The sequence below is a fragment of the Cyprinus carpio genome, chromosome B19 (assembly GCF_018340385.1).
Source record: "Cyprinus carpio isolate SPL01 chromosome B19, ASM1834038v1, whole genome shotgun sequence".
NCBI lineage: Eukaryota > Metazoa > Chordata > Actinopteri > Cypriniformes > Cyprinidae > Cyprinus > Cyprinus carpio.
In genome coordinates this window covers 16,350,641-16,366,911 of record NC_056615.1, presented here as the reverse complement: position 1 = coordinate 16,366,911, position 16,271 = coordinate 16,350,641, and the positions used below count along the sequence as shown (strand labels likewise).

Genomic DNA, 16,271 nt, shown 5'->3' with positions numbered 1-16,271 from the left:
CAAAATTGTGACCTGGCTAAAGGCCAAAACAAAAATAAATACAGGTCAATAGCATGCATGAGTGGTTTTGATGAGCAAAAAAAAAAAAAATTATTTTAAAACATGTAGCATGGTCTTAAGCCCTGTTCACACCAAGAACAATAAAGATAACGCTATTAGCGTACACACCAGCTGATGATATTGTCAGTTTATTCTAAACGCACACGCGCTGCCGCTTTAAATACTCAAGCTCGTTATAGCAGAATGGATTCTGATTGGGTGTCAATGATTTTATCATTCATCAGCTGAAACAAATCGTTCTGGAAGTCATTCCAACGATATTGTTTCTCTGTGCCTTTATCATTAAAGCTGTGGTGTGAACTCTGCTATTCTTTAATATTGAGAATGATTTTTAGAACTATATCTTTATCGTTATCTTTATAGTTATCGTCCTTGGTGTGAACAGGCCTTTGGACACATTCACGTTATATTTCATGAGGTTATAAAATATATATAAAACTACAATTAATATAGTTTGTGTTTTGCAATATTTTTTATTCTAATTATTTGTATTTTTTTTTTTTTTTACAAATATCATGAATTATTAATCTAAAAAGTGTAATTCTCTGATTTTTTTAAGAGACTTTTTGACCTTAAGACACAGTCATGATGGTCTGTTTCTATTATATAATTTCCTGCATGTTTCAGCACTTGGTTACAGCATGTGACTGTTGATAAATGTTAAAAAGCAGTAAAGCAGTTTTGTTGTTGTATATAATATTTCTAATAATAATAATAATAAATGTTTGTCAAAATATTGTTCAAGAATTCAATTGTTTTAATGGGAATTTTTTTCTTAATTTTAAAATCATCACAGTTGTTCCACTTTGACATTTTTGACTTTATGCCCTCCAGAATGATCAGAATAACCATGTATAACAATAAAACATTTTAATGTTTAAAAAAAAAGAAGAAAAAAAAAGATTTGAACCAAACTGTCATGTCATCTATCCAAACTTAAGTATCATGTTTACCCACTTTGAAAACCAGCATTTAATTCATCAAAGAACAAAAAGTAGGTCATTGAATTTTTATGATGAACATTGATACTGAAATACTGATCCAAGACCAGAATTGATTGTTTTTTGTCTCAATAGATGTTGATTTGTAGATCCAAGAAAATGCTTCTAGATCAGCAGGCACTTTTTCTGTGACTGCCAGTAACCCCACTAGCCCCTGTGACACACGAGCAGGTGTGCCGGTGAAGTCATGCCTGAACTCTTTGCTCTCTTTCCTGCCCGTCATTGTCAGTCACTTTAACTGTTGTTTCGGGTCAGCTGGCCCCATGTTATGACATCCAGGACGAGTCGACACAAACAGCATTGAAGAGGACCTTATGGAGGTGACAGATGACACATTTAGAGGCCAGCTGCGACGTATCCGGATTTACTCTGCTGTCACCGAGACAGGATGTGTCCACGGAACTGTTTCTCAGAAGAGGATACCACATATCTAAGGAAGACCTAGATAAGGGATACGGGTGTAGCGATAGTGTCAAAAGACCTAATGCCTTTGTAGCGGTAAGGTGAGACCGGAGCATTGTTTGGCCTCTGGAATAGATTATTCCAGAATACATAAAGCTGCCTTCTATTTGCACAAGAAGGAGGGAGACCTTTGATTTTTGCAGCACAATAGGCTACTCTCATGACTACAACCGTAAGCCCTCTGAGTGCAAATGGATATCTGCGCTTCACACTTCCAGATAGATACCAGTCTGTCTTTGATCATGTCATCTGATTCAATCTGATTTGGATAGAAAACCAAGGCTTAGATAGTCTCGTGTATCAGCGGGGTATGCCGCGGTGCGATGCAGGGCAGGACAAAAGGGGTGGATGGGGATTTGGATAGAGATAACAGAAGGGCTGTCTCTGAATGGAAAGCTGAAGCCCATCTCCTCAGAGAGTTTTGGTGGCTTGAAATTGGGCAGAGGGAACTGGTCAGCTGTGGTGGCTTGACAGTTTCCTCAATTTCTGTCTTTCATTTCCTGTAGATGCATTCCCAGTGCAAAATCACAACTAATGTATTTAACATTTGGGATATTGGGGCTAGTTGGCAGTGGTTCTCAACCTTTTGGGTTCCAATACCTCCCATTGTCCGCAACAATACTTAAAGGCAAGCATTCTTGGTTTCTGACATTTCAGAATTCCAGAAGTTTTAAGACCACACTTTATACCCAATGCAATAAAAATAACATGGAAATCTGGAAAAATATAAAAATACTGGAAAAGGATTAACCAATAGGATTTTTACAAACATATATGGTTCTTACAACATCTACCTGATAAAATATTTTAGAGCATAAAAAGGTATAAAAATGTGTATTCATTACAAAAATTATTTTATTAATTTACATGACTTTCCAGGTCTAGAAATCACAAATACATCCATGTCTGCCAAGACAGTTAAAACCCTGGTTCTTCAAAGAAAGAAGTGAATCAAAAGAAGAAATATCTTGATTTTTGGTTGTTTTAGCTTATTTTAATGCTTGTTTTGTCTTATTTTAAATAAGTTATCTTAAGGCCCCCTTGGAGGTTTTCTGTGGCCCCCTATTGGGCCTCAGGCCACTGGTTGAGACCCACTGCTATGAGGTATCTCATCTCATACAGACTTTAAACTTTCAGAAATTGTAATTTTACAGACTTGCAAAAAAATAGAACCCTGAAAAATATTCCCTGTAGTAAAAGAAATGTGACAACTGTTCTCCGACACGTAAAGTGCTTAAATAACCTTCCGACTGACTGCAGATGATTTGAGACCATCCTTACTGCATTTTAAAGACTTCATCCTGACGTGAAGCATTCCGAGAGCAACATGAAGAAATGTGAATGTGATGTGGGAATATTACCGTGGCCTCCCAGGTTCCAGGAGAAATGAAGCTTTCACAGAATATATTAAACCTTATTTATCAAACTGAATTATATAATTATGACTCCGTTTCAGCAAGAGACTTCGGATTTGCGTAAACCTAGTATAACATCCACCAAAGATAGGACTTGATGGTTCGATATGTCTGCAATTGTATCCAGATGTTTGCCGACGGCGTTTCGATGGTACTGCCTGAGCCTTGAAAAGTTGATGCAGGATTTCTGAAATTGAAATTGTCAGTAGGGGTTCACCTAATTTCCCCGCAGCTGATTAAATAATTGTTTATTTAATGTAAGAGGCCCCGTGGATTGCCTAAGTGAATTACATGTAATTTCATTTCACCAGCTTTGTGTGCAAATCGCCCCCTTTAAACCAAAGAATCCTTTCTCTTACATCCACACAGCATGCCAAATGCTGATTTTCATTTGTTTAGTTCAAAAGCTCACTCGCCACGGCAAGGCACAGATCATGAGTGAGATGAGATGTGAGATGGCTAACTACTTTTAACAATGTGGACTCTCTACTGGTATATGATCGCCAGATACTGCTGAACATTAGATTAAATATGGAAAATATGCTAATTTATAATTCTGGTGGATCGAAAACCTCACCTCACCTGCACGAGTTACCTGCGTATCTCTGCCGAACGTCGTTTCCTGCTCGGAAGAAAAAGCGACATAAACGTCGGGGGAAACGTGGCGCCCTGCTGATAAAAATTAAATTCCGTCTGGCAGTTTCCCGTAATCTCCGTAGAACATTAGCGGAGTATCAGATAGATGACTGCAACTATATTTCCATGCGTTCTTTGGATCCTGTCTACACCTGGCTGGTACCGGTGGTCGACGCCGACAAGGAGTCCAGGGCTCCCCGTTCCGTGTCTCCCCGCTTTCGGAGAGGTAGAGTTAACACATCGTGCCTACGGGTGTTGGATCTTGAGCCCCGGATAGCAATTAACCCAGCTCCGGCCAGGATTGCCCTGGTAAATGCCAGGTCGCTGGTAAACAAAACTTTTATCTTAAATGACTATTATACCTCAAATAACTTGGATCTATTGTGCGTGACTGAAACCTGGATGAACGAGGGTGAGTTAAGCCCCTTTTCGGAGGTTTTACCTTTAAACTGTGACTTTTTTAACTCTCCACGACTTACAGGGCGGGGTGGAGGAATTGCGATTATTTTTAAGGAAAAATTAAACTGTCGTCGTGTGATGTGCAACTTCTACTCAACCTTTGAGCTGATTGTATTTGAGCTGAATCAACCTGACCCAGTGCTATGCGCTGTGATTTATCGTCCTCCCAAATACCATAAAGACTTCATTGTGGACTTTTCCGATTTTCTGGCTGAAATCATGCCGAAGTATGACAGAGTTTTAATTGTTGGAGATTTTAACATCCATATCTGTTGTCCCTCCAAGCCATTGGTTACAGACTTCTTAAATCTCAAGGAGTCGTTTAACTTGATGCAGTTTGTGGCTAGCTCTACACATGAGCACGGACACACATTAGACCTGGTTTTATCATGTGGTCTACATGTTAACAATATTAATGTTTGTGATGCTACTTTTTCTGACCACATGCCTGTGTTATTCGAGATTTCTTGTTTCTGTAGTCCTAAACCATGTGCTCCTGCTCGTCGCTGTCGCGCATTTAACTCTTTAACTGCAGAACGGTTTACTGATGTTTTTTAAAAGCACAAATATGGCCTTCTCAGTGTCCACTCAGCATTATAATACTGATGAGTTAACATCATTGTTTTATACTTCTTGTCAGAATGCACTGGACATTGTTGCCCCTTTCAGGACTATTCGTGCTAAGCCAAAATCTGAACCATGGCTAAATGACATTACCCGTGCTGCTAGGCACGAGTGCAGGAGAGCGGAACGCCAGTGGAAAAAAGATAGGCTGCAGGTTTCATCTGAGATCTTGAAAGACAGCTTGTTTAAATATCAAAAAACTGTAAAAATGGAAAAGTCAAGGTATTTCTCAAATGTCATCGCAAATAATTCTCATAAACCTCGTGTTCTGTTCAACACTATTAATTCTGTTTTGAATACATCTCAACAAATGAGTTTGGAATTTTCCAAAGAAACATGCGAAAACTTTTTGCAGTTTTTTTAATGACAAGATTGTGACTGTTAGAGCCAATATTGTTCACCCTTCTGCTGATATGTCTTCTTTCTCTGTGAGCACCTTTGTTTTTAATCAGTTCGAGCCAGTGTCTCTTGCTTGTTTAAAAGACATCATTGACAAAATTAATCCATCTGTTTGTCCCACAGACATTATTTCCCCAGATTTCCTAAAAAAGGTTTTTGAAACCCTTGGCCCTAAAATACTAATGATTGTAAATAGTAGTCTCATTCATGGAGTTGTACCCCTACATTTTAAACACGCAATAGTGGAACCACTGATGAAAAAACCCAACCTGGATTCATCGGTTCTTACTAATTTTAGACCCATTTCGAAACTTACGTTTCTTTCCAAAATATTGGAAAAAGTTGTTTTTAAACAATTACTGTCCTTTCTAGACTTGCATGGTTTGCAAGAAATGTATCAATCTGGTTTTAAATCACTCCACAGCACAGAAACGGCCCTGTTAAAAGTTTATAATGATTTATTATTGGCCACTGACACAGGTAACTATGCTGGTTCTTATGCTGTTAGATCTTACTGCTGCTTTTGACACTATAGATCACAATATACTGATCTCTCGTCTTGAGCATTGTGTTGGTATAAAGGGTGCCGCGTTACAATGGTTTAGATCTTATCTGGGTGAAAGAACTTTATCGATACGTCTTGGGGAATTTGTGTCTTCTACTGCATCTCTTGTATGTGGAGTCCCTCAGGGTTCCATTCTTGGACCCATTTTATTTTCCTTATATATATTACCTTTAGGGTCCATATTTAGGAAACATGGCATCTCATTTCACTGTTATGCAGATGACTCGCAACTCTATCTGCCCTTTAAAACGAAACAATGCAAACTCTATAGCACCTTTGTTGAGATGTCTTGAGGATATTAAAGCCTGGATGGCCTCCAATTTCTTAAAGTTCAATGAAGATAAAACTGAAATCATTTTGTTTCGACCTGGTGGTACCATCAATACCCCTGATGTAGATTTTGGCGACTTAAAGTCATATGTGAAGCCCGTTGTAAAAAACCTAGGTGTTTTAATGGACGGTGACTTTAAACTAGATAAACAGATTAATTTGGTAGTTAAATCGTGTTTTTATCAGTTAAGGCAATTATCTAAAGTCAAGTCATTTGTATCTTTTACTGATTTTGAGAGGGTCATCCATGCTTTTATATCATCCCGCCTGGACTATTGTAATAGTCTCTATGTAGGCATTGGTGAGGCATCTCTAACACGTTTGCAGAGGGTACAAAACGCGGCTGCACGTTTATTAACAGGGACACGCAAACGAGACCACATTACACCTATATTAGTTTCCCTTCACTGGTTGCCAGTTCGTTTTAGAATTGATTTCAAGATTTTACTTTTAGTTTTTAAATCATTAAATAACACTGCTCCTAAATACCTCTCAGATCTATTACAGCCATATGCTCCATCCAGAGCACTTAGGTCTGCTGGCCAACTGCTTTTAGTCTCCCCCAATGCAAGATTAAAGAGCAGAGGTGACCGTGCCTTTGCAGTAGCGGCCCCGAAACTCTGGAATAATTTACCTTTGTACATTAGGCAGGCACCTTCACTTGCTGTTTTTAAATTACATTTAAAAACATATTTGTATAGTACAGCATATAACACAGTATGAGAGTTACTTGTTAGGAGTTCTTTTAAGTGTGTGTTATAAATCATTATTGAATTTATTGCATATTTTATTGTGTTTTTATTTATTATATTTTATTCTTTTTATGGTTTTTAGTTCTACTGTTTACTTTTTATATTGTATGTACAGCACTTTGGTGAACACCTGCTGTTTTAAAAAGGTGCTCTATAAATAAACTTTGATTTGATTTGATTTGATTAGCCCTTATTTTCACATATTACATCTGTGATGGGTGTCAGTCTCCAAGCATCCCCTGCTTCCCCTCATCATTTTAACTGTCTCTGCTTTTAGGCACGATTTTGCCGTCCACCTCACCAAAACCGACTATAAGATTGACGTTGCAGAGGCCTGGAAATATCCCTGGTGCTGAAAGCTATTATTTTCACCTCTAACACAGACATTTTTCATAGACGCCGCATTGTTTAGAACCGAAAGTCGACAATGGCTGTGAAACCGGTTGCAAAACCTTGAGAGCAGCTGATTACCATAATAGGTTTAAGACAGAAAGGTGTGATGTTTCTTCCCCGCCTCTTTTACCTGAGACAAGAAGCTTTTAATGGAGAGCTTTATGGGATTGTTGGAACATGCTCGTTAAATAAATAGATGTAATTAGGTCCTGCCTCTAATTACTTCAGATTCCTCTCACCAGGACCGAATTAGTCCGACTCCCTAGAGCGCCTAGTGTTAGGCATGCGTAATCAATCATGCACAAACAGAATGCACAGGCTACACCCACAGAAAGTACCAGAGTGCAGCAGGGTCATTCATCACATCAACAGCCATTTTGTTGTTTACTGCAAGTACCTCTAACCTCGCGCTACCTGTACGTGTACCTTCGTTGTAGCCCTCGCCGTATGGAAATAAATGATCCCAAAAAAATACATAATCCAGCCTATTATTACACCTCATCCCGACTGCAGATGAAAGGTAGCACAAAGTTTGTTTTGATTATGATTAGTGGGGTTTTAACCAGTGACGGTGCTGCGTGATAATGCATGGCACCTTGCGAAGGCCGTGACGGATACCAGATAGCGGGAGCAGCTCTGAGAGCAGATACAGTGATAAACTGGAGCAGGCCAGGAAACAGACAGGGCCTGGGCTCTCTGCGGCCCCTCTAGTCCACGGAAAAAAACAATGGATCACCTCACAGCACAGCCAGACGTGGCAGGCGAGAAAAATCACCCCACACTTTGGGAAAACAAAGACAATCAGGGCTTTCTCTCATTTGCCTCCCCTCCTTTTCCTTTGGTAAGCAGATGCAGCAAGCAAGTCAGATGTGCGGGGTTTTTTTCTTCTTTATTTTCTCTCACTAATTTGTCCTTTTTTGAGATGTAATGGAGGGAGAAAGAGATTTAAAAAAAAAAACCTGGCAATATAAGGTACGCATTCGTTTTTACAGATGACAGACTGGTCCGGTTGATAATTGAAAAGGAAGTCTGGGATTGTGCACCATTCAACAGGACAAGGCCATTTCTGGGTTTTCCTGTATAATTGACCCACAACCCGCTTCCAAACATATTCACATCTCAACGTATTGACACTCCCACTTTTATTTGATCCTGCCTTCCTACTTAAAATGTAATGGACTGTCACTATAGCTTGCTTATTTTGTGTATTTTTCCTTAAGATACTTGTTGTTGCCTAATTTTGGATTGTTTTGGAAATCGCTTTGACCTGATATCAGTCCAACAAGATGTTCTTGCAATCTAGGTAGTTAATGTAAGTTGCTGGTTCAGTTCAATCATGGTGTCATGCTTTTACTGTGATCCAGTGTCAAGCAGACATGGTCAGCCTCTCCGTTTTATATTTTAGTTTGTGAGTTTGCTGAAGTTTTTTTTTTCTTCTTTTTTATATGCTACATTTATTTTCCCTTTTGATAAAAGGATTACGCAGTCTAATTAATTAATAAAACACTGAAACAGTCCTTGCAGTGGACACCAGAGTCAGATGCAGACATGATCAGCCTGTCATTCTGATTTAGTTTTGGCTCTAAGAGTCAGAGCTTTTGATTTATATTGTTTTAAATCCAAAGCTCTTGGCTCACTGTACACATAACCATATAAGCTTTCTGGTTGGCTAAACAGGAGGCCCAGCACAAATGAATGATTTGACCAACAAGATAAATTATCAGTTGTGTTCACACTGTGTGTAGGTTGTATGTATATTAACTCTCTGTGGCTGTTGTACGATGAAGGTCTGCGGGCCAGGCGGAGGGAACACGTGTGAGTGATTTGGCTCTGGAGCCCAGAAGGCCAGGGAGAGAAATCCACAAAGCTGATGACGGACACTTTGTTTGGCTTGTAACGCTAGAACAGGATAGGAAAGAATAAATCAATCAATCATGTCTAAACTGTCAGGACTAGCATGTGGCCCTCTAAAAACCCCACTGAGATCAGAAAATATATACATTCTCGCTTAAAGGTTGTAAGAAAGCACTGGTTCTGACATAAATGAGCCATAATTCGATTCTGAGATAATCTTCCAGCAAGGTATTGTGGGTTTGTATTGTGGGACATTCCAGACATCTTGCTGTCTTAAAGGGACAGTTCACCTAAAAGTGACAAATTTAAGTAAATTCCATTCCAAACTATCCCTTTAAGTCATAGGCCTGCAGATTTGGAATTACACATTTAAATATTTAATTGAAGTACCCATTGAATATTTAAATGCATTACCATCTAAAGCCATTAACATAATATGGTAGTGCTACAATACTTTTTGTGAAGGATAAAACTATTGATTTGTCTAAGTGTAATTCTTAATGTAAGGATAGTGTTATTATTGTTGCGGCAAGCCATTAGAAAGGTGTTTATGCACCTTCAATGAGTTTACCTACCATTTTATGTGCACAATAAGGACGCGAGATCCCTCCCTCTCGGCCTGAAATGCTGCGTGCATCAGAATGATGCTCTGCGGTTGCAAAGGGCAGTGACTTTGCATTTGCTGATAGCTCATGGAAAACATTGCTCCATCTCATTAAGTTATTGCCATCATTTTTATTCTTTATGGTTGTGCAGGCTACCGTCCCTCATTCTCTTTTCACATTCATTTTCTACGTATCTATGATTAATGGGAGATGTCAAACCATAGAGTGAGCAAGCATCAGCGAAGGTGAGATCATAATTAGTTTAGCTGACGCAGGGCCCTCCAATGGCGCATCTGGATGGAAAAATTACCCTATAGGAAGTTGGCGGCGCCCCAAAACTTTTTACTGATACGTTGTGAAACACCCGATGAATCAAGTGCCCTTTCCCTGCCAAAAAAGCTCTACCGACTCAAAGCCAAAATTATGTCTGCAGAAAGCTTTCCATTCTAAATGTATTAGAGCACAATTAGGAGCATTGTACCTTTCTGGCAGGAGAAATGTGCTCCCTGCTCAAGCCGTCTGAAGTTAGGCTAAATAAATCGTACACATTCTATAAGGCTAAATGAGTTTTACAGGGACCATAATCGAGATAATTCCTATGATTTGCCCTGGTTGACTCTCGGGATTCACTTGTAGTTCTGTCTGTTCCCGGTGGATGATTCATGTGGCTGTATATCTCTCCTTTTTTTGGTACTTGAGTTAATTTTTTCCCTTTCTCTCACAGTAGAGTGCCATATTTCAAGCTACTAGATATTCTGTGTTCCAGCCATGGATTTAAAGGTTCACGTCATACATGTTTCAAGATGAGACATTTATTAAAAGATCAAAATATTTATGTGAGGTCGGTGCGGGCGACCCAGTTTGAAGTTGGTGGTGTGTTGTCACTGACACGGTATCTTACAAGGCCTATAACCACGGGAAGGTTAATTAGTGTTAGAATCAGCTTGGTTCTATTAATTGTGCCTCATCCTGGCTTTCTGATTGGACACATTGTCCCTCACCATCAGAGCTGCCATATCCAACTACACCCTGCTGAGTCTTGGGGGGGGGGGGTTCACCTTTTTCCTCCCTCTGCCTCTTTTTCTTGCTTTCTCTTCTACATTCACCTCCCGTCTCCATGCTGAGCATGAATCTCCATCCCTCTTTTTCTCGACAGCCTGCTTTTTTTTTTTACTCATTTTGGCTCTTTCTTTTTTTATGATTTCAGAGACGGCGGGGCTCGGGGGTCTTCTGCGCCAACTGTCTGACCACCAAGACCTCACTGTGGAGGAAGAATGCCAACGGCGGCTACGTGTGCAACGCGTGTGGCCTCTATCAGAAGCTGCACTCGGTAAGGGGGAAACTAAGAAAACATCAGTGCAAGGGATGGTGAGAACGCCTCGCCAGCCCACCCACAAATCGCAGAAACAGAGTTCAAAATGAACGGAGAGGTGACAGCGTAGCAACTCTGGTTTGATCGCTTCATTTCCACGCTGTCAGGCGAGGACCCAGGGGGAAGAGCCCTTTTGGCCTTCCTCAGCCCTGCAGCCAGCTAATGGCCCTATGGTAGTAATTTTGCACCAGCTGGGAGCCCCACTTCCCACAGTCCTAACAAACACCTGACCTTAAAACCAGAGACACAATGCCTACTGGCACAACCTTAAAACCCAGTCAAGTGGAGTCTTTCTTTAACATTTTTTTCACCTTCATGTTGTTCTAAACCCGTCTGAATTTCTTCTTCTTATTAACCTTTATTTAACCAGGCAAGTTACTTAAGAACACATTCTTATTTACAAAAACAGCCTGCTGTGGAACACAAAAAGAGACTTCCTTGCCTTGAACAGAAAAAGAGACGTTTAGTAGTATGCTTTTTTCATACGATAAAGTCAGTGTCAACTACAGTTGTTTTAGTACCCATCCACTTTCATAGGATGCAGAAAAGAAGCTTGGGAACTGCTAAATATCTCTTATTGTGTTCCAAAGCCTATGAGTCTATGAGAGTCAAAGCTTGGAAGGGAGAAAAAAATTATGACAGAAAATTTGTTTTTGTTTAAACTATTCCTTTTAAGTTTTTTTTAACCACCTTTTTATAGTGTGTAATATTCTGGTTCTTAAAGTAAAAATCCCATTCATTGTCTCCATAGGGGTATTGATTTTTAATGATAACTTGTAAGCCTTTAAATAACTTTTTTGAACTCCAGGGTTTTTAATCAGTGGCCAATGTTTTTGCTGAAGCCATCAGCCTGCTTTTTTTTAATAATCATTCAAAGAATCATTATAAGCAAATTACTCTAAAAGAAAAATCACTGAGAATTATGTGAACGTCATATAAACAGTCTTCTCCTATATTCTCATAATTTAATATTTGTGTTTGTATGTATATGTGTGTTGTGTGTGTGTGTATATATATATATATATATATATATATATATATATATATATATATATATATATATATATATATATATATATATATATATATGTTTTCTGTGTGTGTATATTCATTTAGACGTATTTATATACATACACACACACACACACACATATATATAAGAAAATATTTTTAATTGATCTTTAGTTTCTTTCACAGTGCGTCATTACATTGTAGTTTGTTCCCTCATTAGGTACATAGTCTATAACTTTGTGTTCCAATTTTTTTTTTAAATTCCCTTCAACTCAAAGTTTGTAATCTTGTCATTTCTTTAATAGCTGGTTGGTTTGTTTCATAGCTTATAAGCCTTTAATAGAGACATAAATAGCAAAAATACTAATGCAAAAAATGAGTAGAGACTGTTGCATTTAATTATGGTCATACGCATGCTTTCTGTTTATCCGAATAATATCAACAATTAAAAAAAAAATACATGTTATATATGATATTTATAAATGCATAAATTGTGACTATACAGTGACTATTTAATTAATTCTTCAGTCTGTGTGAAATGTGCACAAAGAAATGAAACTACTCGTTTCTGGACTCGGTCACTAAATGACTTAATTTGATTTGCCTTATCGCCTCAGTTCTCCGCTCTCCCAATTTAATTTTGATCTGAATTAGCTTCTTTTTTTTTCATCTGCAGTCATACCTAAAGCTTTGTCTGCAGCCTTGAAAGTGTTCTAGTGTTCTTCTGTTTCCTCCTGAAATGGTGTCTGGATAAACATGATGGGTAAACGGTCTTGACAACATGTGAGTAATTAAGCCGGAGAAACAGAAAAAGCATTGTGCTCGTGCTTGTTGCTGGACTTAACGTTGATTTTGCATTCTAATCTTTGAAGCTCCTTCAGAATTGGGTCAAGTCTGTGAGTGTTACGGTTTCTTCCTGTCTTGATATACAATGTTGGAAGCGCTCTTAGCCTCGGTGGCCTCGGGCTATCGGGACTAGTGCCTGGGTGGCACAGGCTTGGAAACAGGGGGCTGACTGAATCAGTGTGGTCGGCTGGGGTAAGGCATTAAGGCACCACAGCACCCAGACCACAAGAGGCTCTTTCAGGGGCCATGCCACCTGGTGGCTTGAGTCGTGCTAACTTGACCCGACACAGGCTTTCACATCTGCCTGTCTGTCTGCACCGCCTCATCAGAGAGCCTGCAATCAATGGGCGCTTCACAGCCGAGCTTGTGAAATACTGTATGCTCTATTTACTGCCCCACATTAAACACTGTCTGGAGTAAACAAGTTTCCTCACGATGGAAGTTTTTCTAACTTTGACATTTATGTTGGCGTTCCATCATGCATTGATGCAGCAGCTGTACTGATGCTCAATATCAGTCTTTGCCCTGGCTTCCTGGGACAGAAAAAGTGGAATGAAGAAACCATTCTTGACAGTTTTACTACTGAGATCACACTGATATTAAAAGCCAAGGGGTGATGAATTTGATGAAAGTGGAACACAGTGGCTTCAGTTATTCTTCAGGCCTAATCAGACACACAGGCGATAACTGGTTACAAGTGAAATATATATATATATATATATATATATATATATATATATATATATATATATATATATATATATATATATATATATATATATATATAATTGTTCCTGTGTTGGCAAAGCTGAATTTTCAGCAGCTATTTACTCCAGTCTTCAGTGTCACATGATTCTTCAGAAATCATTCTAATATGCTGATTTGCTCAAGAAACATTTCTTTTTATCAATGTTGATATCAGTTGTGCTACTTAGTATTATTGTGGAAATGATAATACATTTTTTCAGGATTCTTTGAATAGTCATTTCAAAAGAACAGCATTTATTTTTATAATAGAAACATTTTGTAACAAAGCAGTTTTTTATCAATATAATGTATCCTTGCTAGATAAAAGTATTCATATCATCTTTTTTCTTCTTAAGTATTCAAAAATCTTACTTGGCTCAAAATTTTAAAATGTAGTGAACAATAATAAGTTCTACGATTTATTACATAATTGTATTGCATTGCATAACATGTTTACATATATTGCGAAACCCGTATCTTGTATTTAATTCGACTGTTACATGTTGTGTGCCCCATGTCTGTGGAAAAAAAAGTGTGCAGAAGTATTTCCATTGCACAGGCTGTACAGAAGTGATGTGAACCACTGAAAGGTGTGTTCAGATGGGCTTTATTAGCACAGGAAAGAAAGAATCATGCATTTAAAGTTGGATTTTTGATAGCTGACAGAAAATAAGTCAAACTGATCGTCTTGACAGTGGCAAAGTTTAAAGAGGCAAAGTGGCACTATCAGTATTGGTGAAAGAATGTTGTAGACATTTTAGAACATTTAATGAATTAAATGTATGAAAAACATTGGTTATTTTGGATGTAATCTGTTAAGACCTTAAACCTATTAATGAGAACTGCTACCTTTACTCTTCTTGAGCTTATCTTTTTCTTTACATTTGTACATTGACTGCCTACAGTGCTGGTGAAATGTGTATTTCCCTTATATTGTATACAAAACTAGCAATAGCATGGATCTGTATTTTATTAGTTCTAGCTCAGTGCTCACCTTTGATGATACTTACAGCTGTGTGGTGCGGTGATCTAAAGTCTGGAGATTCCAGCGGTGGACTGAATGACCAGTTGGGCATAGTCTCTCTTCTCTGTGCTCTTTTACTGTAAAGTAGCTTCTGCAGTAGACCATCAGGTTGTGTACATGCCACACTCCAATGGAAGCTAATAAACAAGATGTGGAGACGCCTTTCCGAAGCCCTCAGGATCCTTCGAATCACTGCCGATTGGTTACAGGATTTGTTTGCCTGATGTTTCTGTTTTTGGTTTCTGCTATAACATGCGGAGTCATCTACGGCAGCCGAGTAAAGGCAGTGGGGATGTTAAGTAGAAGATATCTCAGTCTTTCAGGTTCTTGGTTTGATAAATAATCGAGTGACTGTTTCACTGATCGCGCGCTAACGCAGGCCAGCGGAGACTGTGTCCTTCATGTCAGCCTGGCTGTCAGTTTCCAGTAGTATTTTTTATATTTTTGAATAAAAACTTTTATATGCTGTACAGAAATCATTTCATAATAGCACCTCATAAAACCACACTGTAGAGAGCCCTAAATGGAGGTCTGGGCTCCTCGTGCCAGAACACATTGCAATAATAAATGTCTCTCAGATTTTATCTTCTAATAATAGGACCCGACATGCGCCGTAGCTATGCGTCAATGCCCGACATAAAACTTGCGGATTCACCATCATGGAACTTTTTATGTGGGACGCAGAAAGAATATGTCGTTCGTTCTCCAAAAAAGTTCTCGGAAGCTTCTGAACTCTGACCACCCATTGGAACAAGAAAGCCCAAAATGTAAAAAGAAATAGCTGGAATAGTAACAAGGTTTTGTTCACGGACAGCACAGTCTTCCAGGCTCCTTTGAGCATTTAATATATTTCAGCTTTAGCTAAGGTACTCAAACTGTCAAAAATAGATAAGATGAAATAAATAGAGAGATACCCAAGGTTGCTGAATAGCTCTACAGTATATTATTACGAAAGAGACTTCTTGTAGAACTAGTCTTCCAAATGTGCTGAATGCATTTATCATAGAATTGTTTTTTTCTTTTGTTTTTTTTTTTTTGCAGGGGAGTGGGGGTGGTGTTGTCATGCACATTTAGTGCCATACACCATTTGTTGTTTTTTCCACTTTTTTTGTCATATGCATTATTTTTACACATTTATTATTATTAATATATATCGCATTTATATATTATTATATAGTTTTTTTTTTTTTTTTTTTTTTTTTTTTTAAAAGAAACAAAAGACAAGTCTTTCAGAATTAACTCCATATTCTGGTATTCTTCATTTTATAAAATTCTTCCATTTTATTATTAAATGTGCAGGGGTCACCAAACTTAATTCCCCTCTAGTCATTTTGTAGTAGGAAGTAGATAAAATCAAAGAGTTTGAGACTTTAATGTCTCTTGTCTGGTTTTATATTTGAAACAGAAAACTCATAGCCAACTGATAAATCAAGCACTGTTAATTTTTTAAATAATAATAATCCTTACAAAATTAGACTGAAGAGGAAAAAAAGAACAGGAAAGAATGCCCTCCTTTTGTAATGTGCAGTGAGGGCCTGTCGTGGTCCAGCAGCAGAGGGCACTCTTTCTTTTTGTCTGGCTTTCATCCCCGTCCTCTCTTCAGACAGACAGCCAGCCTGACATGTTCCAAAGAGTGAGCGCTCACATTTATTTTAACACCATCTATCACAGGGCATTAACTGAACTTTAGCAACACCGTAAGATTTGTTTTAGATT

The 16,271-nt window shown here is 38.4% G+C and overlaps 1 protein-coding gene across 6 annotated transcripts in view; it reads left to right on the top strand.

The window, feature by feature from the left end:
* The window catches only part of trps1 (trichorhinophalangeal syndrome I), a 113,326-nt gene that overhangs the window by 91,594 nt on the left and 5,461 nt on the right, over window positions 1-16,271 (top strand). For all 6 annotated transcript variants that reach the window (XM_042745387.1, XM_042745392.1, XM_042745391.1 and 3 more), the window contains one exon: window positions 10,763-10,885. In XM_042745387.1, the coding sequence (XP_042601321.1) occupies window positions 10,763-10,885 (123 nt within the window). The remainder of the gene's footprint in view (window positions 1-10,762; window positions 10,886-16,271) is intronic.